Source organism: Rattus rattus, chromosome 2, assembly GCF_011064425.1.
Source record: "Rattus rattus isolate New Zealand chromosome 2, Rrattus_CSIRO_v1, whole genome shotgun sequence".
NCBI lineage: Eukaryota > Metazoa > Chordata > Mammalia > Rodentia > Muridae > Rattus > Rattus rattus.
Window position 1 is genome coordinate 6,505,473 of NC_046155.1, and position 25,166 is coordinate 6,530,638.

Sequence of the window (25,166 nt, forward strand, 5' to 3'; positions counted from 1 at the left end):
CAAGGGCTATGCTATAAACTCAAGACTGTACACGCCACACCTGGGACCAGGGATGTGAGAATCCCAGACCCACAGAGCCCTGTCTCCTGGGATAATGCTTGACAGTATGTCATGATAATGGAAACAGCACATGTACCTCCAGAGAAGTCTCTCTGGTAAGGAGACCTTTCACTCCTGCTGTGGTCTCCTGATAGAGCTCTACTCCAGAGGAAGGGTAGGTAAAGAGTGCCCTTAGCCTGTCTGCTCTGTAACCGGTGACCCAGAGGCACTTCTAGGAGCGTGTCACATTCTCACTCCATGCCCTGGAAAATATGCTTGACCTCACTGAGTTCCCTTGTCATGTGTGTATTATAGAGCCTCACTGTGGCCTTACAGTGGCAAAACTAACAAGGGCCCAGACACGCACACCTTTCACAGGCCTGCAAGCTTATCACCAGGTCCCATGAGCCTGGCCCCATCCAATCCCTATAGAAGGAAGGAAATAGGGATATAGGATGGTGATACTACATACAAACCCAGGACTGCATAAGAAATATGTGTCCATCAAAACACTGAGCCCATGCAACATGCCCTCATGATTTCACCAGCGAGCCTCCGGCCCTCCAGGGCCTGCAGAGGCTTCATCTCTACCACCGTCACCTCTGGGCTTCCCCATCAGTGGGCAATCCTCCAAGAGGACACCACAGCCATTTCTCAAACAAAGACCTTGGGTGCTAACAAGAGAAGCCCAGCAAATAGAACACCTATGTAACCTTCCCTCATGGCCAGGTGAGGCCATGCTGACCCTCGACATTCTAAGCCAGTTGAAGGCATCCTCTCAACAGATTGTGTAGTGATTACACCTGGGAAAGACTAGGGAAACATGGCTTCAAAGCCTCCAGAAGCTTCTAGGTCTGATCTACCTTCCATCTTCCAGTAGCAGAGACCTCAAGCCGTGCTTGGGCCTCCAAGGTAGGCAAGTGATTGTGTATGTGCTATAGGGCCTTAGCATACACATATGGGGAGGCCTAGGGACAGGTGGCATGGAAGCTCCCCACAGCTAGGTTGACCCTTCTGCAGGGTCAGCACTGAGTGTTCTACCCCTGCACACATGGGAGTTTGCTTACCTGAGCTGTCGTAGCCATCAATGGAGAAATGGTCTGGCCTCCGATCCTCTGGGGGATCACAAGTGATGTGAGGGACATTGAATATCTTCTCTCCAGGACTCAGCCCGTTATCCTTATCCAGCTTGAACTTCTTCTTCTTTACCTAAAAAGTCCACACGAGGAATGGCAGTTCCTGAGCACTGTCTGCCAGATCTTTTAACCAACCCCACAATACCCGTGGAGTCCTGAGTCCAGGCTTGAAATGTGTACCCTTGAGGGAACTTGGGTCAGGGGGTTGAGCTCCAGTACCTGCAAACATTGGTGAAATGGGCTTCAGTGTGCTGGTGCTGCTGGTGGGTTCAGGGGGTTGCTTGGCCCAGTGTGGCCCTCTATGAGCCACAGCTTAAGAAAGGCAGGCAAACAAAAACCCAGTACATGTGCAAGCATACACCAGGGCAGTAGGGCAGAAGGCCAAGGCAGCAAAGTATGTGGTGGGAGATACACTACAGGCACTGGAGCCTCCTTAAAGAGGTCTCCCAGAGAAAGTGGGGGAGCAAGTTGTGTGAAGCCACTGAGAGGAAAGATCAAGTTCAATTGTCCAATGACAGTTGGATGCTGGGAAGGTTGTCTTTTCAAGGAGGTGAGTGGAAATGGAAGAACCCTAACCTTTTTCTCACAGCTCTAGGCAAATGGCAGGACTTTTATCCACAGCTGTTAGAATTTGACTCTCTGTGGGCTAGAGGTCCAATACCTTCCTATTCTGTCTGCTTTACCCGGTAAGGAAAGCCCAGCACTGGGATCCTCTCCTGAGCTTCCTTCCAGCAGCTGATGGAGCTGGCCCCTCCTATTCCAGAAGCACTCTTTAGACCTATCATATCCTGGTCTTGGCAGTCCAATATGGCTCCAAGGCTGGAGGAAATGAAGTCAACAGGGATGAGGCATGGAATAGACTTCCTCTGACTTCAGAATGATGTGGGCACCCTAATGAGCAGAACACTGAGTGGCAATGCCAGGGTCTCATGTACCAACTCTACAGCTTCCTGACCTGCTGATATGCAGTTCCCATCCTGGTGGCCAGTGAGTCTGCTTACCATGACAGACTTTTTTAGGCTTGGGGCTGGGGGGAGAGCAAAGTGTGGCTCCAGCAGGCTTCCGGACATAGATCTTCCAAGTGGATGAGTCAGGATTCTCCGCAGCATAGCACCTCCATGCAGTCTGAAACCAGGCAGGGCAGGGGGTGGGGAAGAGTCAGTAGTCCAGCCACTCAGTGGTACCTCTCAAAGAATCTTCAACTCCTCCGAGAGCTCCAGGCCCAGCTTATTCCAAGACCCCTTCCCTGACAAGACTTGGCCCTCTAGAGCTAGGAAAGAGATTGCCTCGTGCATTAACTATCACTCATAGTTCAGATGCTGCCAAGGCCTTTGCTTGTTACCTGAGCTGCTCCCAAAGAAGGCCTTGAGTGAGCCGCAGACATACAGAGATGCTCAACTAAGACAGAGTTAGATAACCAGACTTTACCCAGAGAAGGACAGTGGAAGGGGGCTGCCCAAGTCTTTGTGAGTACCAGCATGGTGTGGAGGAGTCAAGCCCCAGGGACCAGTGGGGTGGTGAGGCCTCCCAGGATTTCAAGTGCTAGCCTGTGGCTATGAGGAGTCTCTGATGACTACAGATGAAGCTCTTGGCCAACATTCTAGAGGGAAACCCCATCCCCACAGCCATCACAGCAAGATGACCCGGGGAAGACACTAAAGGGGCCTGAAGGAGCCAAGTGGGCAAGAGAGGGGAAGGAACAAACACCAAAACCTCTTATGGGGACATATCCTGGTGGCTTTGGCACTATAAGCCCTATGCACATGAGAAAGTAAAGTTAGTTGAAAGTTCTGTCTGCTGACAAGGCCTCTGAGGGACAGGCCTATGCTATGATAGCAACCTAGCGTAGACACAAAACTCAGGCATGGATGCCTATGACCTGGGGCAGTTTGGAGCCCCTTCTAAGGGTTTATGTCCCACATATACCCTATGTAGCCAGCTCCATACCTCATGCAGCCTGCAGCTCCTTCTAGCATACCCCATGTTGCCTGTGTTTCCAATTCCCTGGCACGTCTTCCACTGTGGGCATGGATTCTGAAGGAGCAGTGGCCTCTGTGCTCAGCTGAGGAACTAAAGAACTGCCTGGCTATGTTAATGTGGCCAAGGAGGGTTAGTGTGTCCAATTTAAGGTTTTCCCAAAATGAAAATCTGTAGGGTCAAGCCAGGCCTGGGAAAGCACACAACTGCAACTGTAGGTCTCATGGCTGCTGTTGTCATGACCAGGCAGATGGTTCTGGAAAGGCATCAGAGGAACAAATTGGGGCCGAGGACTGTGCTAGAAGCTTAGATAAGACCACGAGAGCAACAGCCTTTGAGAAGGGCTGCCCCTCACCCAGGGTTCTGCCCAGATCAGAGAATTCAGGAAACTAAGGCTGACCAGCAGAGTACAGACTGGCTAAGTGGCCGTGGTCAGGTCTCACCCTAGCCTGCAAGTATGGCTCTCCTTGGGAGCAGCATGAGGAGTGATGGTCCTGCTGCATTCCTGTGCCCACCCTATCATCCTAATTGTGAGTACTTCCCCAGGGAGCCATCTCACCATGGGAGGAACCACAGCAAAAGCATCCATGCCTCTCGAGCAGTGGACATGGCTGGGAGTGGTTCCAATGCCCAGACAGATATAAGTACATAGCCCCGAGAGCCTGCCCGGCACAGCACATACCTGGATGAGTGAGGCTGCGGCTGGGATCTGCCGGTTGAAGTGTTTCTGCCTCTGTTTCTGCTGGACCTTCAGCGCAAACCCAGAGCCAAGTATGCCCTGGTAAGGGACAGAAGATGCCCATTGTTACACAGGCCATGCTGGACAGTGCCCACAGAGGAAAGGGGTCCCGAGGAAGAGCAAGAAGCAAAAGCATCTGGAGACCAGGTTTGTACCATGCCCAGGGCTGTGGCCAGGCAGGCACCACCGGAAGGTGGGTTTGAGACAGCAGATGCCACATGAGGGTAGTCTCTAGGCTCAGCCTGCCTAGCCTTGCCAGCTGGGGAGGCAGAATCCATTTCTCAGGGCTGATTCAACATGAATCTTGCCTCTAGAAGAGCCCTGAGACTGTCTACACATTTCTTGGCATCACCTGTGGGAAGCCATGTAATTTAGCCATCAGCCTGTGCCCCTAGGGCAGAGGGACCATAACCCTAGGGGAGTGGGAGTTTGAAGCTGTCCTCAGCAAGAAGTCCACAGCTACTGTAGCCAGGGTAGCCAGGGGCAGCAGTGGCAGAGATTGAGTGTTGCCTCAGCAGCCAGGGGCCATGCGGGGGACACACATTGTGTGTCATGACCCACATCTATGTGTCACACATGCATATATGACACTCAAACACATATCATCATCTATGTGTTACAGAGAGTCATGAAACATAGATACTGTATGGACATGGAACACATGTGCAAATAGAGGTATATACATGACACACGTGAAATTACAAATACACACACATATATATACATATACACATAAACAACACATATGGTAAACATGCTATTAAAATGTAATACAGGTGCTTGTATATGTAACACATGTATAAAATATATACATACAACATGTATAAGACACACCTACAATGACACACGCACACACACACACACACACACACACACACACACACATATATATATATACATACCAGTAACCGGTGTGTGTCCCATGTAACACACATGTGTAGACATAGGTTAGTGATTTTTGGAAAAGTCAAAGGACAGAGCCACTCCAGGCTGTGGAGCTGCAGGTTCTGCCCAGTCTGCTCCCCTGTACCTTGCTGTGAAGTGCCAAGGCCTCCTTACTTCAAGGAATGCCTAGGAGTTGGGGCAAAGGTGAGTGGGGAACAAGGGAGAGGGGTCTTAATGGGTACCCACCGCTGGGAGTGCAAAGAAGGATATGGCGAAGACAGAGAAACAGGAGGCGATGGTCTTCCCAACCCATGTCTGGGGTACCTTATCCCCGTAGCCAATGGTGGTGACTGTGACCTGCAAGGAAAAAGGACTGCAGTCAGTGGCTGGCAGGCTCAGAGCCTCAGAAGGGACACCTGCCAGCCCTAACACAGTGGCTTGATGACAAGAAGACCAACTTAAAACCCTGCCCACCAGGGTAATGAGGCATGGTTCTGAGAAAGTACCAGGGACAGCAATATGATGAGTTCATTCAAGTTTCTGAGTCTCCTAAGTCCCTCAACTCTGATTACCACAGATGGCACAGCCCTAGGGTTGCAGACAGCTTGGGGGATGCAAGACAGGCAAAGAACTCAGAGCCCACCCACAGGGGCCAGGCTTCCTGCCCCATCCTAAGGATCCCTTCCCCGGCCACCAGAGTTGCAGTGCACTGGCCCCCTGGAGGCCGGAAGCTCCCACTGAGGCCAGCGGTCCACAAAGCCCAGGACGGGCTGACATGCTGCTTCCTGCCACCAGCCCAGGGATCCAGATGTTTTATTTTTCCTTTTCAGAGAGAATAAGACAAGGCTCTAGTCTTCTTGGTGGGAGAGCAGCGTCCAGGGTATGCAGTGGGACAATAGGAGTGAGGGGCTACCCCCCACAATCCCCTGCTGACATCTGAGGTTTACTCCTGGGGCCTCTGATGAGGAACTCGGGGGCCTACCCTGGCTGTGCCTAACTGCTAGGTCACACCATGAGGCTGCCTTGGACCTGCCAGGCAAACAGAATAGTTACATTCACTAACACACAGCCCTCGGGGTCACAACACTGTCCAGATCAGCCCTTCAGTTAAGGCAGGTTAGTGTGATGGGAGAGCCTGCCCATTCAAGGTCTTTATAGCCTGATTACTCTAGACACCTAGAGTGTCACCCCTTGGGGGCCAGGTAACAACCACCCAGCCAGGATGTACATAAGAACCTCTAAGTGAACCTCTGCCCAATAGGGTCAACAAGGATGGGGCTTGGGGAACACCATCTAATAGGCACCAACTAATGTGGGGCTCAGAGAGAAAGCCTCAAGATCCTCACCCCACCCCCAGCCCACTGTCATCACTACCCACTCCATTCCCAGATGGACTGCTGTGGACCACAACTGTTCCCCAGTGGCCACCAAAGAGCAGGGGAAGGCAAGAGAGGCCTGGGAGTCAGAAGTTAATAGGTACACATGAGTGGGCGTAGACATGGATGCTCATAACATAGGTAAGCACTCTGACCAACTGCAGCAGGGGAGCAGGGGAGCAGGGGACAGCAAGAGTAACCCCACAGTGCCAAGTTTGTCACTCTGGCCAGTATGTTAACAGGTCATGAAGCAACAGGTCAATTTTTCCTGGATGGCAAACAACAGAGCAGTCCACAGCTGGGCCCAGGCCACCACAGGGCCACCCCTTCGGTGCTGTACCATGCTATATTGGCTGCATCCTGGTGTTTTCCCACAACTGCCCATATGAAATCTTCCCCACAATGTCATTGTCCTTAAACAGATCCATGCCCTACACGAACAGAGGGCATAACAAACCATTCATGGTTGCACCCTTTAAAGGGACCACCCTGTTCTACATATGTGGGCATAACAGTTGTAAACGTGCCTCACATGGAGACAAGGATACCCGTTCACACTCATGCACACGAGGGAACATGTATCACTGACTGAGCTGAGGGACCATGAGGCACGAGTACACATTGGGGTCTAGAGGTTATACCCAGGACTGACAGCCAGGGCACATGCTGTCCAGACATCACACACACACACACACACACACACACACACACACACACACACACACACACACACACACACACACACACACCCCTGAAACCACTCACATAATGTAAGTTGAAGACAAGCCACTCCAGGGACTGAGGGCATGGCTGCCAGCAGGCTGCTGGATGAGAAGGCTCAAGGGAGCTGAAGCTCCTTCCTAGTGGTGTCTTCCCAGAGGGTGTGCACCCCACATGTGAGAGCTGGCCCACAGCTGCCTTCTCTAGGGAGCCAAGCACATGACAGGTTGTGAAAGCAAACCTGGGCTGGAGCCAGCAAGAGTTCAAGATCATCTGGGATATATGGCTTATTTGAGGCTAGCCTCTGCTATATAAAATCAGTCCAAAAAACTGGGGGGGGGGGTAGGGAAGGAAGGAAAACATCTACAAAGGAAGAGGAAGAATGGCCTAGATGACAATCCGGGAAGAAACATAGGTGAATAGAGAGGAAACTCCTTATGAAGGGAAAAAATACCCGAGGGAAGCCCATGCCTTTAGCTGATCCTCCACTCCTTGCATCAGGAGGAGGAAGGGCCCAGTGCAGCGGTCCTGAGTGCTGGCTAGCCATCTGTTGGAGGGCACCTAACCACTAGGACCCTCTTCTTTCTCCTGGGCCACCACAGAGCTCCTAATCCAGTTCATGAGTCCTTTCTCCCAGGTGGCCTGTCCTTGTCAAGTTGTTTCTCCCCAAGTCACAGACTCAGCAACTCAGAGCAACTTATAGAGCTGTTTGGAACTTGCCCCAATGGCCAGGTCTGCAAGTCTCTTGGGCCAATGAACAGAGGGGACCTTACAAGGACCCAACCAACAATAGGTCACCTGAGCCATGCACATTTGAGTTCATAGATTGCTGCTCCAGTGACAGAACCTGTTGGGCAGGCCCTGTATGGTTCATGGCCTCCCTTGTCCTCGTGAACAGGCCCCTGTATCAAGGAATAAGGGACTGGGAGGGATTTTCAGAACTAGTGGTCCCTAGTCTCTTCTTTGAGTTTAGAGGTCACCTGGCCGAGAATCTCCAACCACAACCATTCCTGAAGTTCACCTTCTGCATGCTCACCAACTTAACTCATCTATATATCCTTTAATTAGATGTGCCCAAAGAGGTTGGTTGGCATGCTCAGGGCTCCATGGCTAATTCCTGGTGGATGTGGGAAGTGAGTCCAGCTTGGTCTCTATGTTGGCCTCACAGCTTCACTACTTCCTGATGCTGTCTGCTTCCTCCAGGTGAAAGGGTTTCTGGGACGCTCTATTCCTGAGACTTGCACAGACAACTCCTCAATGGCATGAGTTCAACCAGTGTGTCACCATTACCTAACCTGCTGAATCCGTGTGAGAAATCTAGGTACTGCAGACACGAAAAGATGGACATGCTTTGTACAGACTTGTCGTCTCATAAGGCCCAGCTATAAATATTACTCCTCCTTGGGAAGAGCTTATTAGCAAGGGGCCTGGTGGCCCTTCAGACTTTGCTGCATAATTCTCACGGAACCTACATGGAAGAGGAAAGGGCTTAGTGCTACCAGCCCCGGTCCCTGCTCTGGCCTTCAATCTCCATAGATCAATCCTGAAGAATAACACCTCCCACAAACAGTTCTGCAGGGCTTGCATGTGACTGTCTAAGAGACCTCCCCACTCCAAGGCCTTCTGGCCTGGCTCTGCAGGATGTAGTCCAGCCTGGGAGGTGGGAACTTTCCAGAGCCTCCAGGTGAGGAATGAAGAGCCGTCAGACTGGGCTTTTTAAGGGACTGACATACAGGGTGGGGTTCCAGCCTGTTCACTTGAAGTTCTGTATTTAGCCACTCAGGGTAAACAGAGCCCAGCAGCCGCCTGTTTTCAGAGACCCCCAGGCATTAAACAGAGGAGCCCGTGTTTGCAGAAATGGCGTTTTCCTGCACTCAAACCGTAATACAAACAAATGCATTCTGTTTCAAGGGTAAAGGAAAGTTTGAGGGGCTCCTCAAATGCTTCACAGCCACACTTGGACATTATATTAGGGGGTTCTGGGTTCCAGGGATCTCACACCCATGTGGGTGTTTCCCTCTGGAGGAAGGGGAAACAGTCCATGGAGTTTGCTTTCTAGCTGTAGGAACTCACAGTGTAGGAAGACAGGGCCATCCCACGAAATACTGCCTGGATACTTCTAGGCTTATCTCTGTCCCCCACATGGCTTACCCAACCCCAACCCAGACTATGGTTTCATTAAGAACTAAAAGCCTTCCTTCTGGGTTTCCTGGGTGGACCCTAATCTGATGATGTGTGTCCATGTGAAATGCATAGGAGCGACCTAGGATCCTAGGGCTACCAGAAATCAGACTTAATAATAAAAGACCCTTCCCAGAGCCAACCAAGCGAGTGTGGCCCTGTCCATGCCTCGGCTTCGGACTCTAGTGTTCAGAGCAGAATAGGACATACTGAATCCACCTATTGGCAGTGGACGGGCTTTCCTGCCCTCCCCCAATCTGGTTTACTTGCTCAGTGAATAAGCACTGGCCAGGGGAGGACCCTCATCCCAGGCTTTGCAGGCTAATTGGGTGAGAAACATCCCTACCTGTGCGGGCACGCCTCTACGCCAGTATACCTTATGTCAATATACCTTAGGGGAACCTAGTCCAGCTCTCAGGGTCCAGGCAACATTCTTTGGGATAGAGGACAGAGTTTGAGGCCTGGTCTGGGGCAGGGACAGAAGACAGACGAGGGGTCCGGTGTTCAGAAAATGCTCTTACCTGAGGGTATGCACATAACCCCTACATTAAACATATAAGGAGCCCAGGGGCAGGGTTGGGTGGGGCCATACTTCTCTTGTGGAGTGAGGGAGACAAAGGAGATGACTGTTCATTGGCTCAGGGCTACAGAGCTCTGAGCCTGGCTGTCCTGTCCTACAGCACTCAAGTTCTGATTACCCAAGAGGTGCCAGGAACACAGCCTTGGGCTGCTCCCACTAGACAGCTGCAGAGACAGCCACTGAATGAAAGGGGGTCCTGGGGGCCCCTTGGGCAGCCAAGGGCACAGGGCCTCGTGGGAACAATGGCCAGGCCGGGGTGCACTGTGGCTGAGGCCTGGGCTGCAGCTGATGGAGTAGGCCAGAGTGCTGGTGCCAAGCTGGGCACAAAGGGGCCGTGTTCCCGGCCGGCGGGCGGATGTTTGCACAGGTGTGGGAGTGGGGGCGCCTTTCTGCCGAGGGCTGGGGGGCCAGGGGCTCGGGGGCTGGGAACAGCTCCTGCAGGAGGCTGGGAACGTAGGCAGGGCAGCATCAAGGCTGGGCACTGCTAAGGTTGGGCATCACTTATCAGCCACTCTGCGGGTAATCACCCATTCACGTCCTGCTGCACCTCAGCCAGCATTGCCCATCTCCCACCAAAGAATTCCCCCCACGCAGGCCCTGCTACATCCCTGGGATGTGTCTTCTTTCCACAGGCAAGCTTCCTAACTTTCCCATTCATTGAGTTTCCCTACTAATCCTGTCTATCCTACTAGGGTATCTGGGAACATTGGCCCCAAGAAGGGTAGGTAGCTGCTGAACCTGGGGCCTATCCCAACCCGGAAGCTTCTCAGTGTATCCTTACCTCCTGAAGATGTTTAGAATTCTGGAAAGTTCCAGAAAATGGACTGATTCGGCCAATGTCAAGAGGTCTTGCTATGTGCCCTGCTTCCTGGGGGCACTCGGGAATTATGGGAACACGTAAACACATGTTCAGCTTCCTGTCTCAACCCCAGTCTAGAAGCTCTGAGAGTAAGCAGCCTCAGAGACTGTTCACTCCTGATTAGAGTATTTAGAGGTAGGGAGGAGTATTCAGGCCAGGGCCTGATGTAGTCATCATCACCATGGATGGCTGCTTGCTCTGAATCAGGATCCCAGAGTCTCTGCTGTCCCTTTCTTTAGGCTGCCACAGCCCACCCAACCTTCCATTAGGCTAGGGAGCCCCAAAGTCAACAGACTGAGAATGATGGTTGGGATGGTGCTGAAATCCTTGTGCCCACCCAGGGGTGCTAGCCCTCGCAGCTCCTTCCTGGTATGATTGTGTAAAACATCTAGACAGTCTATTGCCCTCGAAGCTGAGGGGAGGAGAGAGTTGGAATTGGGGATGGACAGACCATACGGGCTCTGAACTATATGCTCCTGTTAGGTACTTGTGTTTCCTGAAGCTTTGGGGGCCACAAAGCTCAGTGGCTGGACAAAGCCTGCTTCCAGAGGAGGACATAAAAGCCATGTGGGAGCTATCCCAGAGGCTTGTAGGCCATGAGCAATGGGCGATGGTTTCTAGGTCATGGACTATACTTGGATTTCCTCAGCACCATCCCTCACCAGAATCACCTCTCCCTCCTGTGCCTGCTAGCTGACACTTGAGGAACCACATCCCCCTACACACACACTCACTCACATACACACATACTCACACCACTGGCCTGTACACAGTATCACCATAACTTGGGACATTTGAGCCCTAGCATGAGAGGTCATTGTCACACACCAGGTTCCACAGATTGACAGCTCAGCAGGTTTGGAGTCGCCCTAAAGTTTTATGACCTTAGGGCCCTGCTGGCACTCACACTACTGCTGTCTGGGGCAGTGAAAGCCTTTGCAGACCTCATATCCAAAAGCCCCAGCATCTTTCTCTTAGCTCGCAAGAGTTGTAATGGTACTGTATTATGGCATTGTATATCTTGATCCCTGGCACAGGTGTGCTCCCCGGGTCAACATAGACACCACAAACATGCAAAGTATGCATTTGACCCCTTCCTGAACTCTCAGCCCAGAATCCCTCCAGGGTAAGGATCACCACGAGGTTGAGATACAAAGTCCCAGTTTGCAATCCCTTGTCCCATCAGCCTTCCCTTCCAAAACACAAGTTGAAAGATAACAATGCTCACATTTCGAGACAGGGTCCAGAGAGCACTCACTGTGATATACAGGGGCCCATTCTATAAACTTTTAAGCACACATTTTGTAATTCAAAGGTTTTAAAAATTGGGGTTAGTAGCCTCGGGGGGAAAAGGTAAAATTTTGAGCAACTAGAGTTCAATATCCTAACCCCACTGCCCAGGGCCATGTATCTCCCACCTGAGACCCCAGGCAAAGACTCCAACTTACCACTCCCCACCACAGAGCATCTGCGTAGCTGCCAAACTCAATGCGGCCGGACTCATTCACTGCATCTTTCTCAGCCAGGTAGACAAAGTAGGAGGAGAAGATAAGACCCAGAAAGCCAATGTACAGGGTGGTGATCAGCTCCTAAGGATAGACAACACATCATCTATGGTCACATGCCCTGTGGTCCACATGAGTGTAGTGACAGTAGTTCCTTGGTAGAATTTGCTGCTAGATTGTACTGCGTTGAGCGTGTAGCATATTATATACCCAGAAATCACCTAACCAGAGTAACCTAGGTTTTACAATTCTTGAAAGTGGCAGTGAAGAAGTCTCAGCTATTACCCTGAATCAGTCACTTGGGTCCATGTAGTCTCCCCTTGTACCCATGATAAGATAGTACTTAGAGCCAGCTGTCCCCAGCAGCCTGTCAGGCAAAGAGCTTCCCCTCCTGAGGTACCATCCTTGATTTCAGAGCTTCATAAGTCTGTTATTCATCTTACATTTTCTACAAGACCCAATGGTCTTTTGTCCCAAGCCCAAGTGAAAGTGACAGCATCTCTTTATTGTTGACAAGCCAAGTGTTCTGGCACTGTGAATGTGGAGTAGGTTCAGGCTGGGAAGGCTCTGGGGTCCTACGGCCTGTCCTCAGACCCACATGTCCTGGTACCTGCCTAGCCCTGGCCCACTCAGCTGGGGTCCAAGTGTTAAGATATCACCGCCTTTGTATCCTGACTTTATAAGTCTCCAGCCCTCCTGCTATAGGCTGGCCAGCTTCTGTCCTGCCCATACCAGGCTTACTCACCTGGCGGTGAATGAACACTACAGAGCCTAGGAGCCTCCAGGTACCTCCCTGGCGATCAACATGCAGCATCCGCAGGATCTGAAGGAAGCGGATACCCCTAAGAAGCAAGAAGAGAGGGGTCGAGAGGGCTGTGGTGGTCACAAGCATTTGCTTCCTATGTTACTGTCTCAATGGGTTGAGCCTCCAATGGGCAGAGGAGATACACACATGACACTTTGTATTGGAGCCATCTTGCTTCCTACTGGTGCCTGTGAATCCTGTCTCCAGGAGCCCTTCTAGATGGCCTTCTTGGGGGAGGCCCAGGGTCACCCACCTGGCAACCACACAGGCTATCACCTAAGTCTCGGAAGCTAGGAAATGCTGGGGTCAACCTTGAACCTAGAGTTGCCTACTGTCTCAATACTATGAACTATAGCCACCCTACCCCTACCCCACTCACCGTTAAAGAAACAGTAGAAGTAGGGAGAGACTACAGTTCAGTAGGAGAGGGCTTTGTGGTGAGTCCCATCTCACAGGACGAAATGAAAGGAGCCAACATACCTGATAGCTGATGTGGCGAACACTTGCCCTTTGGAACCCACACAGAGGACAACCATAGAGGCTACAACCACGATGAGGTCTGTGGGAAGGGCAAGGGGTCATTACTTCTGGCATCCAGGAATCTGGGGAGGGTGCACCACCACCCACATCTGAGGGTTGTGCCACTAAAGCAAGATGGGATCCAACAACGAAGGGCACAGGAATAATCTAGGGGGTCTCAGTCCATGGGGACTCTCTGGGGATGACTGTAATGGGAATGCCCTTCTGGACCCATGAGTATAGAGTGGAGTGTTTCCAAGATGGGTAGGCATGACTCACCAATGATGGAAATGGGCTTCCGGGCAAAGCGTAGCCGACCCCAGATGCCCACGTACTTGCTGCGGCAGCCTGCAGACCAGAGTCGGACCACATACTCTGTCCCAAAGAACACCACAAGGACAATCTCCTGAGAAAGAAGGCAATGAGCTTGTATCATTGAGTGGCTGCCACCACTCAAGCTGGAGCACCTACACCAGGCTACCATGCCAGAGCCTCTGCTGAGAGACAACCAAGACTAGCAGTCTTAGGTATCCATCTGTGGTAACACATAGGCACTATGAGTATAACACCTGTCTGGAGAGGTCATCAGATAGAGCCCAGGGACAGTAGGAGTAGGCACTGATCAGCTGCTATTCACTAGGAAAGACTCTATACCAGGGTTGGGGTATATGACAGTGTCTGACATCTGTGTTGTCCAGCTTCATGGAATCTACAGATTTCAAGTCCTGTGCCTGAAAGTGGGGGTTCAAGGACATGTGTCCTTGAGGGATTGACCCTCTTGGCTCATAGCTCATAGTTCTGCCTCACACTGGAGACACCATACCCACTATCCGTGGCCTTTACTTAGGTCTGGGTAGTACAAAAATCCCCCCAATCCATCCTGAGACAGTTTTTGGAACACAGCTAGGGTGTGAGCAGTATCGGATGTGAAACAGCTCTCCTAGGTCAGTTCACACAGACCAGGCCTCTCCCAATGTACCCACATATGCTCTGTAGTCAGAGTGTGCTGAAAGGGGGGGCTTTAAAGCTAGAAAAGCCCAGGTTTCTGCAGTGGATGGACAGATCAACACAGATAGATAGAAGGATGGATAGAAGAGAAGATGGGTGAGTGGACAGACAAACAAATAGGTACATGAATAGATGGATAGATGGATCAATGGAAGGGTGGATGGACAGGTAGATAGATGGATGAGAGAAGGTGGGTGGATGGGTGGGTGGATAGATGGATGGATAGATGGACAGATGGATGAATAGGTGCATCGAGTTGGTTTAGTAGATGATAGAAAGTTAAATAGATAAATGAAGGTGACTGGTGTGAGAACCAAGTTAAAATTCAAAGTGGAGTCATTAGCTCTCTCAATAAAAACAACAGCTAGACAGAGGGCTCCCGTCACCTGACTCGGTCTCTGACCATGATTTATAATTCAGCTAGTAGCATTCTTGGGGCCTTCCCAGTCTGTCACAGCACTGGGTGAGAGCAACTGTACTGCTTTGTGTTCACACAGCCTTGACACAAACTGAAGGGACAGTCACTGGCAATCACCATGAGAGAAATCAAAGTGAGCCTGGGGCCTTGCCTTTGACTGGTGAGTAGCCTCTCCTTTCCCAGCCTTCACTATCTGCCTCTTCAATGAGACACCCAAAGACCTGTCACATGCACAGTATCTGGAGGGAGAGGCATCGTCTGGCTTGCCATGGAATAGTGATGTCAGGAGGCCTGGTCTTGGTTCTCTCCCAGGTCTTGCCGCAGGGTCATTGTCAGAGACTAGCTGTCATGAGTGAGAATCCCCTTCCTACTTCCTCCATCCCTGGGTAGCTCAGGTCTGATTCTTAGAACTGCTATGGCATTAAAATGTCAGTAACCCATTGCAAGTGGGTGATGGGAGGGTTTTAAATAAATATGCATTCCACGTAAACTACAGCCCATTGTGGCCCTCGAGGTCTCCAGCCCTGTCCCGGACCTGTTCCCCAGCTCCCAGGCAGCCTTCATTGGTAAGAGGCCCTTGGGGAAGGCCTGGGGTGAGGAGGTGAAACCACTCCCACATATGTTAGGGGACTGTGTAAAGCCACAAACCCGAGAAGCCACAAAGCATTGTGCTGCTCAGGCCTGCTTCCAGCTGGCTCCCTGCCTGACTCCCTCAGGAGCCTGGCCCGGGAGGAAACTTCCTCTTTGACGGGTGACACTGGCTGGCCCTGCACCCACCTGTCCGCTGCCGAAGAGTCCACCATGGGTGTGTGTGTGTGTGTGTGTATACTCCCCATCATATATAAATGCTTTTAATGAAGACAAAATAATAAGCCACCTAGCTTGTGTTTGGGCACACACAGTGACTGATGAAAGGCGTGAGCCTGGGAGATCATAGCTCCTTCCTTGTGAGAAAAGCATTTGGCCCATGAAGTGGACTCATTGGGAATGAGGGGGAGGGAGGGGAGTGGCTGTGTGTAGGAGAACAAGAGAGTACTGGCAACAGTGGGTCATGTTTGGCTGAGCACACCAGGGAGGAGACACAGTCCCATTCACTCCAGTCAGCGCTCAATATTGGCCTGTTGAATGAATGAATGAATGAACAAATGAACGAACAATCTGAGCAGCTAGGTTGCAGAGATATTAATCCATCTTTGTTTCTTGAGAACCTGGGCCTGCAGGACTGCTGCCCAAAGTACTATGTGTATCTGTGGCCAACAGAAGAACATACTCCCAATCCCCACCACAGGATATGACTTCACGGGAGACAGCATGCCTGACCATGAGAAGCCTCAAGATTTAGTTACAGTGCTAGGCCAGGCAGAAGGCCTTTGTTCCAACTCCATGGCCATACATCACTCAGCTGGCTGATCATCTAGTGAGTTTTTCTCATTTGCAGATGTTTGTTATTACTCAAATATCTCCTTAGTAATGGCTTCTGATGGCTACAGGTGCCCCCTGACCTAGTACTTGGAGGGAAACCCATTTCAGGATCGGCTGTGTGGAACAGCAAGCCCTCCTTATGCAAACCTCCAAATCCTAGTCAGCGTGAGGACACAGTGTGAAGCCTGGATTCGCTGGACTTGAGCCCCTTCATCCCCGGAAAATGTCTGGCTAGTTATGTCCAGGGCAGGCAGGGCTGAGTTAACCAGTAGGGCTCAGGGGCTGCTAGAAAAGGGACTGAGGAAAACAACCCTGTCTTAGGCAGGACATAGCCAGATCCAGTGTTTAGACAGAGACAAAATGGTTATCAACAGCTTTGCACGTACGCTGGAGCTAGGATGGGTAGCCCTCAGACCAAAGGTCACACTGGGACTCCAGCGAGGGATTAACATTGAGCAGTAGTGTGGGTCTGTAGGAGACACACTGTGGGGAAGCCTGATTTAGGTAACAACACCCTAGTCCATAGCAGGTTAGTGGGGCTATCTTAGCCCTGGTAAAACAGACCACAGGGCTGATGCCAGCTGTTGTTCCAGCACAGTCACCCCCTGCTCAGGTAGAGCCAGGCCTGAAGCTCACCTGTTTTATAGACACAATCCAAGTACAATCCCAGTGTTGAATGAGAGGCCTCAAACTTCTCGACAAAATACATAAATACCTGTTACCCCCCCCAACCTCATGCCTGCTCCTGTTGTCTGCTTAAGGTCAAAGGTCATAGGCTACCACCCAAAGGATCTTATGGCCCAGTGCACACGAAAGCCTCCCTAGACCTTAGGCACATCACATCCTCTTGGTTCCCCATGTCCTCAGAGGCTTGGTGTGTGGGATATACTCTCTTATCCCCCACCTCCCAACCCCTTGCCTATTTAGGCTATCCCAGCACCCCCAGACTTTGTAACAGCCACCTAAAAAGCTAGCATGCTCCCCCACCAATAAAAGTACCAGCTCAATGTACCCAGTATTGTCCAACTCCCTAAAGGGCCTCCCAGAAGAATCCACATGCTGCCAGAACCAAGGACTCAAGGTCAGGGGACATTGATGGAGTGTGGCCCTGAGCTCTGTCCCAGAGATATAAAAGAAAGGGCTGTCCTTGGGCCAATGAGCTTGGGCTGAGACAAAAGGCAAGAGAACACAGCAGCCCCTCCCACCCGGACCATTGTTCCTTGGACCAGAGCACGGCTGAATCCTGGCGGCAGAGTACTTTATGGCTGAGACTCCTGTGACAGGGATAAACAGCAAGCATAGTGCCTGCAGCTTTTCCTGTATTCGCCAAGGCGGGACCTCTGTGCCTCTTTTCCTACACAGGAAGGAGAGCCCATGACACTAGGAAAATACCTGCCCAAGGACTCTTGGGAAGAACAGACTGACTTGGGCCCAAGGCACCATGAAGCATGGCTCTCAGGTTTGGGAGTGAACTCTGGCAAGGGAGTCTACTTGCCTCTCAGAGAGCTGATGACTGAGACATGGGTATGTCTGAGAACATGAGGACAGAAGAAGTTTGGGGAATGGCTGTGTGTAGGGATAGTGTATACGAGACAGGGTCTTGAGGGATCAGGGACAGAAACCAAGGTGTAGCAGGAAATGGCATAGGATGGAGGCTGACCTAGAGACATAAGAGCCAGTGACCTGGCCAGCTATGACAAGAAGTATCCAGGGGAAGGATAAAAGATGAGCCTGGACCATGTGCAGGTCCTGGCACCCCTGTCCCGGTGGCCTTCTGTGCTTGACAGCAGTTAGAGGTCATGCAGGCGAGTCTGGGTGTAATGTGGGTTGAAGAGCCCTGAGGAGACACAACCATCCTGGCTCTCACATACCGGTGCTTGTCTCCTCTAGACCCTTGAAGAGTTAGACAAGGTCAGCAAGGGCCAGAGCCTGACTGCTGACTACCCCTCCGGAAGCTCTGTCAGAAACAAGAGGGGGCTGTCTAATGACATGCGTGTGCCAGAGCCGTGAACACATTTGGACAGGCTCTGGAAGCAGCAATCTCTAGGGTGTACTCCTTGCAGCATCCCATAGCCTGTCACTTTGCCCATGTGCTGGTCCCAACCCACAGGATGTACCCTCTGTCACAGTCTGCTTATTGCCTGTGCAGTAAGTGTTGAGAGCTGTACCCCAAAGGGGTGAGTCACCTAATTTTAAACTATTTTAAAAAGCCAAGCTGCAAGAGCTGAGGCTCAGTGGATAGTGTGCTTGCCCAGCACGCATGAAGCCCTAGGTTACATTCCCAGCATGGTATAAGCTAGGTGTGCTACTGTACACCCGGACTCCCAGCACTAGGGGCATCGAGTTAGGAAGTCAGAAGTTCAGGGTCATCCCTGGTTATGTGAGAAATTTGAAGCCAGCCTAGATTAATGAGACCCTGTTTTAAAGTAAAAATACCAAAGGCAACAACGACGACGGCAATTATTTTAGAAAGGCAGAGGACCTGAATAGGCAGATATCTGGAGAAGACACACAACTGAGGAAGAATGCCCACAGCAACGGATATTCTATGTCACCAACTGTGGAAATGCAAATCAAAGCAGACGCTGCTGTGTCCCTCTAGCAAAACACAGGCCATGACTACAGTGACAAAGGAGGCAGAGAGGCAGGGCTAGCATACATGGCCACCTGAGGGAGACACCAGACCCATGATCCTGGGATCACGGTTCAGTGGTTCCCCAAGTCATGAAGCATGGAGTTACCACCCACTCAATTCTGCTCTAAACAAGGCTCGACCTTAAAAAAAAAAAAAAAGAATACAGGGGGGTCTGGGGAGATTAGTTTAGTTAGTAGAGCACTTGCCTGTTGTGCCTGAGGCCCTGAGTTAATCCCCGACATCACTCAGAAATACATCAATAAAAACAGAAAGACCATTTATTTTTCTTAAAAAAAAGATCTTCCACAGAACTCAGTTCTACTACATCCCCCAAAGAGAGGCAGGGCTTTGAGACGCTATCTGTCTACTGTGTTTACTTTGGCAAAGTACACAATAGCCAAAGGCAATGTCCACCAAGAGGACAGAGAGAACAGGCTCCAGATACCGGAGGGCACATAATACTTCTTCAGAAGGAAGTATGCTCCAACACAACATGGACAGACCTTCGGAGCCTTCTGTTGAGAGAAAAGTCCTATGAGGAAGATCCCACTCACAGTCTAACTGCAGGCCCCCTAGTTGCCAAAGCCACGGGGACACAATGTGAGATGAGGTGGCGGGGCATGGGGTGAGTGTTTAACAAGACCAGAGTCATCGTGAAGACGGAAAGGTCTCAAGGTACATGGTGTGAGGACTGTTACCCAGCAGTGTGGGTGAGCTTCATGCCACTCAGTGGCCAAGGTGTCCACTGCATTGTGTCCCCGTGGCTTTGGCAACTTGGGGGCCTACAGTTACACTATGAGTGGGATCTTTCTCGTAGGACGTCTCTCTCAGTGGAAGGTTCCCAAAGGTCTGTCCATGCTGGACACTTTACCTCATACATATTTTAGGAAGGGGAGTGGGGACAAGGCGGCTCAGAAAGGAAAGGTACTTGCTATTGTCAATCCTGTTGACTCAAGTTTGATCCCCAAACCCACAGGATAGAAGAACAAAACTGATTGCTGCAAGTTGTCTTCTGACTCTCAAATGCTCACTCAGGTACACATGCGTATCTGCGAAATAAGGGAATGGATGTAATAAAACAAGAAAAAGACAGGAGGGGAAGACGACATGGATCACAAGGATCACAGGATCTACGGCCTGCAAAGGACCAAATGGACCCTTGCCATAGCTTGGGTTGTAAAGACAAGGGAGACAGTGATGGAGCAAAGGCAGGGAGCCCCCAAGGACTTAGGTCCCCTGTAATCTCATCTCACCACTACAATGCTGGGGACACATTGATGCATGGGCTCGGTGGCATCCTGGGCTCTGTATTCTGACAGGGACATCTGGGAAGAGACTCACCGCCTCTGAAAACTTCACAGTGGGAACTGAAAATTTTCTCATTTGACAGGTGGACCCGGTAACCCCCAAACTGGACCCAAGTGACCCAAGGATGCAGAAGACAAAAACTTGGTGCGACAGAATTTCTGACTAGCCGGGAACACCTATCACACATGCACACCTGCTACATATGTGTGTCAGGTGCTTGCGGGTGACCACAGCAAAGCAGAGATCTACCCACATACAAGCCTAAAGAGCCACGATTAAAGTAAGGGAGGTAGGCGTTCTACCTGGGTAAAGCTGCGGTGAATAGGGGAAAGGCCAGCACAAAGTTCACAGCCTCCTAGGCCCATCCTTGAAGGCTGTGGGTGTCTTATCTATTGTTCCTTTTTATCAGCTGGTGAATCCCATTTCTGGGGGGTACAGGGGTTCAGCTTACTACAGTCATTCACCTGTGGCACACAGCAAAGCAGACTGCCTCGGATCCTCAGATGAGAGACACTTACTTTTTCCCCCTCTGTTTCTTTTTATTTAACAATCAAGGGAGCTCAAAGATGCTTATCACGAGTATTCAGTGTCTCTGATGTTGCTGTTTTATTATCTTTCTAATGAAAGAATAATTTGAAGTCTGACTGGAAGATTAACTACTTCAGATGAAGGGTTGGCCCATGTAAATAGGGCCCTGCAAGAGGGCCCACAAAGCCAGGTCATGGGACCAAAGACCCGGCTGGTCTTCCTGAGGACCTCCAAACACCGGACAGGGCAGTTTCTAGAGCGTTAGATACCCTAGGCCTCCTGTAGGCTACCAATCAGCATAGAGGTGCCTTGGGAAGCTAGGGTTAGGGTCCTTCCATCCTCTCACAGCTAGGAAACCTGTAAGATGGCCATTTCTTGAGCCTGGGGGCTTCCTGTGGGAGGACAGTGCCCTCTCAGCACACAGCCAGCCAGCAGACTTTGGGGCCAGCTGTTCTGACTCTACATGGGCCCCAATAAGCCATAGAGAGGGCCAGCCTTACATTCTCGGGAGGGGCAGCTGGCCGGAGGCTTGGTGCCGGCATGCAAACTGCTCAAAGCGCCCTTTGTTCAGGTCCTGCCTGTGGCCAGCTGCTCCCAGCCGCTGGCCTGTGCTGAGAGCCCATGCCCCCCCCCAGTGACATGTGCTGGGCACAGCTCAGGCCATGCTCACTGCCCACCCTGGGGATTGTCAGCCCCCACAGGCCACCAGCTAGTCCCAGGTAACACAAAGCCTTCAGAGACTCTAAGGAGGCACAGAGTCAGGACCCAATGGCAGTAGACAGAACCAGGACCCTATTGAGACATGACCCTTTCTATAACAGTCCACCCTTCTCCAAATGTCCTGGAAGTCCTGGGTACCTCGGAAGCCTCAGCTGAGGGTAGGTGCTCCACTGAGTGGGAGACTCCTGTTGGTAGGATGTTTTTCCAAATCCCTCTGAACCACAGCTCACAACTTTGATTGGGAACCCCACCCCGTCTCACCTGAGCCCCTGGATACCTAAGGTGGCCTGGAGTTGGTCGGTTTGCTTAGACAACAGAGGACACGGGTCCCTCTGCACTGGGGAACCTCTCCTGGCAATGACAGTAAGCTGGTGGAGTCCTAGGGGCACACAGCACAACACAGCCAGGAAGCAGGCATTTCCTCAAGCCAGCCGCCATGAAAGCTTGTAAGCTAGAAGACAGCTAGAGGCAGAAGCCCCGGTCCTGGGAGTGGGCAGCACAGTCCCACACAGGCCTTCTTCAGTAGCCAGTTCCCAATGGCACTGGCCACAGATCAGCAGCTGTTGTGTCCACACCTATTAGGGTAGACCCAATTTGGGGGCAAGTCTAGGAGAGTCAGGGTTACTTTCCCCTGAGAACCAGCCCCAACTGCCAGCTGTCCAGGCAGCCATTCTCCACACTGGGCAGAAGAGGCAATGGGGCTTGTCACCATGGGGACAAGCATTCCCATCCACCGGGTAGCCAGGCTTTGAAAGTGGGCAACAGCTGTCACCTGGTCCTCCCATCGTGGGTCCTACTTCAGCAGGCGGCACGAGGCCCAGTGTCCACTGCTATCTGGGGAAGTTTTCAGGGGACCAAAGCCGAGTCCCCAGCCCCGCGGTAAGTTGAAGATTAGTTGTTTCTCCTGATCCATGTTCTATATCCATGCTGCTCCATGTGAGACTTCCTAAGGGTACTAAGGCCTCTACCTCTCTTTCCTTTATGGTCTAGTGCCCACCTTCAGGCCAAGGCTCAGCCACGTAGGGTCCCCTGGTATCATCCCTACCCCTCACATTATTATGTTACAGGTATAGAGGCCACCCCAACAGGATGTTGGACATGCCAGCACACTGTCTCCAAGAGCTTCCTAACAAGCTGGGATGTCTAACAATCTTAGGAAACAATAAAAGTATAATCGGGTTGCCCAGAAGGTGCCTCTTAGGCACACTGTGACAACAGGTCAGGGCTCAAGACCTTCTGCCCCCAACCAGTCCCCAGTGTCCTACTAATCACCTACTAGGAGACAGATGGGGCAGAGTGAGGGTAAGGCAAAGAGACTTGGCCTATACCAGTGGGCTAGCCCATTCTTGGGTCCATTATCACTAGGAAAAATCCTCTTCAGATTGGAGGCTTCCAGGCTTCAACCTTGAAATAAAGGCTGCCCACCCACAGTGGGGGGAGAGCAGGCCCTGTGGTCACTTTAATTTACATGTTTCGCTGGTGCAGTGCTGTGTGGTACTGACTAGAGTTACATGCGGTTCAGGTGGTTTAATGAGCTGTCTCCAGCTCCGGGACCCAGCTTGCTGCAAGCTGGCAAGGTGGGGGTCTCTGTAACCCTGCCCACTCCCTTCCTCCCTGCCTGGGTGTTCTAGAGGTCAGGAGGCGAACATGGGGGGTTCCATGGCCTCCCGATGCCTGGTGGGGGGCAGGGCAGATGGCGCCAGGATATGCACACAGACCAGCCCAGGAAATCCCTGCCCAGAATTGCCTCATCAGCAGATTCAAACCAAGCAAATCCATGCCATCCCCTAGTCGCCTCCGGGGTACTTGTGAGCCAGTCTCTGACAGAGAGAAGGCAGCCTGGGTGCCCTGTAATGTTTGCCTGCATAGGACAGGAGGCAATGATTTTTATTTAATGAATTTCAAACTATGTGGGTGTCGCAAACCCCAGCAATTGAGGAGCGTGGTGACGGGCAAACTTGGAAATGAAGTATCTGCAACACTGGGGAAAGGGGCAGTCTGGGCCTCACTGGGGACAGGATGGATCCTGCCTTTCTATTAAGGGAAGTCAGCTCCGCATAGCTGTCCACAGTTGCCCTGTCTTCCCTCACCCTGCTGGGTTTCCTCAGCTATTTAGGAGAGTGTCTCTCTGTCCCTGCTAAGACTTCTTCCCCCCTCTCAGTATTTTAACCATTTGTTTCTGTGTTTCTAGTTTTATTCGTTCTTTTTTCCCTTTTTAATTAATTAATTTTTGTTATTTCTGTTGCTGCTATTGTTGGGACAGGGCCTTATGGAGCCTGGGCTGGCCTCAAATTCTATGTAGCCAAGGATAGCCTTGACTTTCCAGTACTCCTCTCTACCTTTATCTCCCCAGTTCTAGGATCATGGGTGTGCAGCACCACCGTGCACAGTGTATACCCTAGAGAGTGAACCCAGGGCTTCATGGATGTCAGGCAAACACTGCAGCTGAGCCGAGTCCCCAGCCCCGTGGTAAGTTCCGATCAGAGAACATCCACAACTGTCTCAACAGTGTGGAACGCCACGGGTGACTGGGTTCAGAAGTCTTCCATGGGTGCAAAGAGACAGAGAGTACCCAATATCAGACTCCAAAATCACAATGACAGTGTGAAAACCTGTCCCCACACACCTTGCCACTCCTGCCCTGGAATCTGGGCTTTAAGGTCAAGGAGCAAAGCAAAGGCCGATCTATCCTCCCCTCACACCCTGTCTCTTGGTTCCTGTCTCCTGGAGTGTTCACTTTGGCTCCCCCTCTCCTTCTGTAGATCAAACCCAGGCCCCTGCTGATTTTGTAGAACTCCCCCTTTCTGGAATGTTCATTTTTAAAGTAGAGCTATGAGGAAGCCACCCAACAGGAGTAACAGCCCTGGAGGAGGGTTTGCCCACGCTGTTGCCCCTGTGCTGAGCAGAGAGGTGCCAACCCCAGAGCTGTGCAGCCTACAGGCCTGGGAGCTGTATTCTGGGAGTTGTCTGAAGATGCTGGATTTGTAGGTGATTTTGTGGGGGGTAGCATAGCTAGGAATAATAGCAAGTTATTTCAGATTCCTGTTAGATTCTGAACCACTTACCTGCCTGTGTTCTGATCCTGCATCTACGTGAAGCCTATTCTCAAAGAATTACCGTATGACACCTGTGATGCTTACGGTTAATTGTCAACCTGACAAAAATCTAGCATCACCTTGGAGTCTGGGCTCAGAGTACGCGTGTGGGGACCTCTTTTGATTATGTTTGTGGCGGTGGAGAGACCTAGGTTGTCTAGGTGGGGAAAGTGAGGTGGCAATAGCAAGTACTTATTCATTGTTTGCTCCTTCTGATGTGACATAGTGTGATCAGATGCTTCAGGCTCCTGCTGCCTTGACTTGCCTACCTCAATGGACTGCAACCTGGAACTGTGCGGCAAGATAAACCCTTTCTCCATTAAGTTGCCCTTGTCAGGGTGTTTAATCATAACAATGGAAAAAGATGATCCCTCACCATTACCATGGTTACCCCTCTTTTCTACATACCATGTAATATTTCACAAATACTATGTTGTATGATGTCTTCGTATTTATAATTAGGCTCCATTCACACAAACTCAGGCTTCATTGTTCACAACCTGCAGGTTTTATTCTCTATCTTTGTGAGCAATTTCTTTGCATATTTTTTTGCTATCTTTTCTTTTCAACTGTCCATTGTGTTTTCTTTACTAAATATACTGGATGCACCTGTTTAAAATTTAAAAAAAAAAAATCATCGTGGGGCTATATAATCACCAGTGATCTGCTTACCTGTCATGCACAGGACCTTGGGTTATTTTCCTACTACTG

General features: G+C 51.1%; 1 protein-coding gene across 1 annotated transcript in view; it reads right to left on the minus strand.

The window, feature by feature from the left end:
• The window catches only part of LOC116890839 (potassium voltage-gated channel subfamily KQT member 1), a 159,932-nt gene that overhangs the window by 69,933 nt on the left and 64,833 nt on the right, over positions 1-25,166 (minus strand). Inside the window, exons 3-10 of the mRNA XM_032891367.1 lie at positions 13,601-13,727; positions 13,283-13,361; positions 12,743-12,839; positions 11,941-12,081; positions 5,023-5,133; positions 3,835-3,930; positions 2,187-2,300; positions 1,107-1,248 (exon numbers count right to left, since the gene is read on the minus strand). Of these exons, the coding sequence (XP_032747258.1) occupies positions 1,107-1,248; positions 2,187-2,300; positions 3,835-3,930; positions 5,023-5,133; positions 11,941-12,081; positions 12,743-12,839; positions 13,283-13,361; positions 13,601-13,727 (907 nt within the window). The remainder of the gene's footprint in view (positions 1-1,106; positions 1,249-2,186; positions 2,301-3,834; positions 3,931-5,022; positions 5,134-11,940; positions 12,082-12,742; positions 12,840-13,282; positions 13,362-13,600; positions 13,728-25,166) is intronic.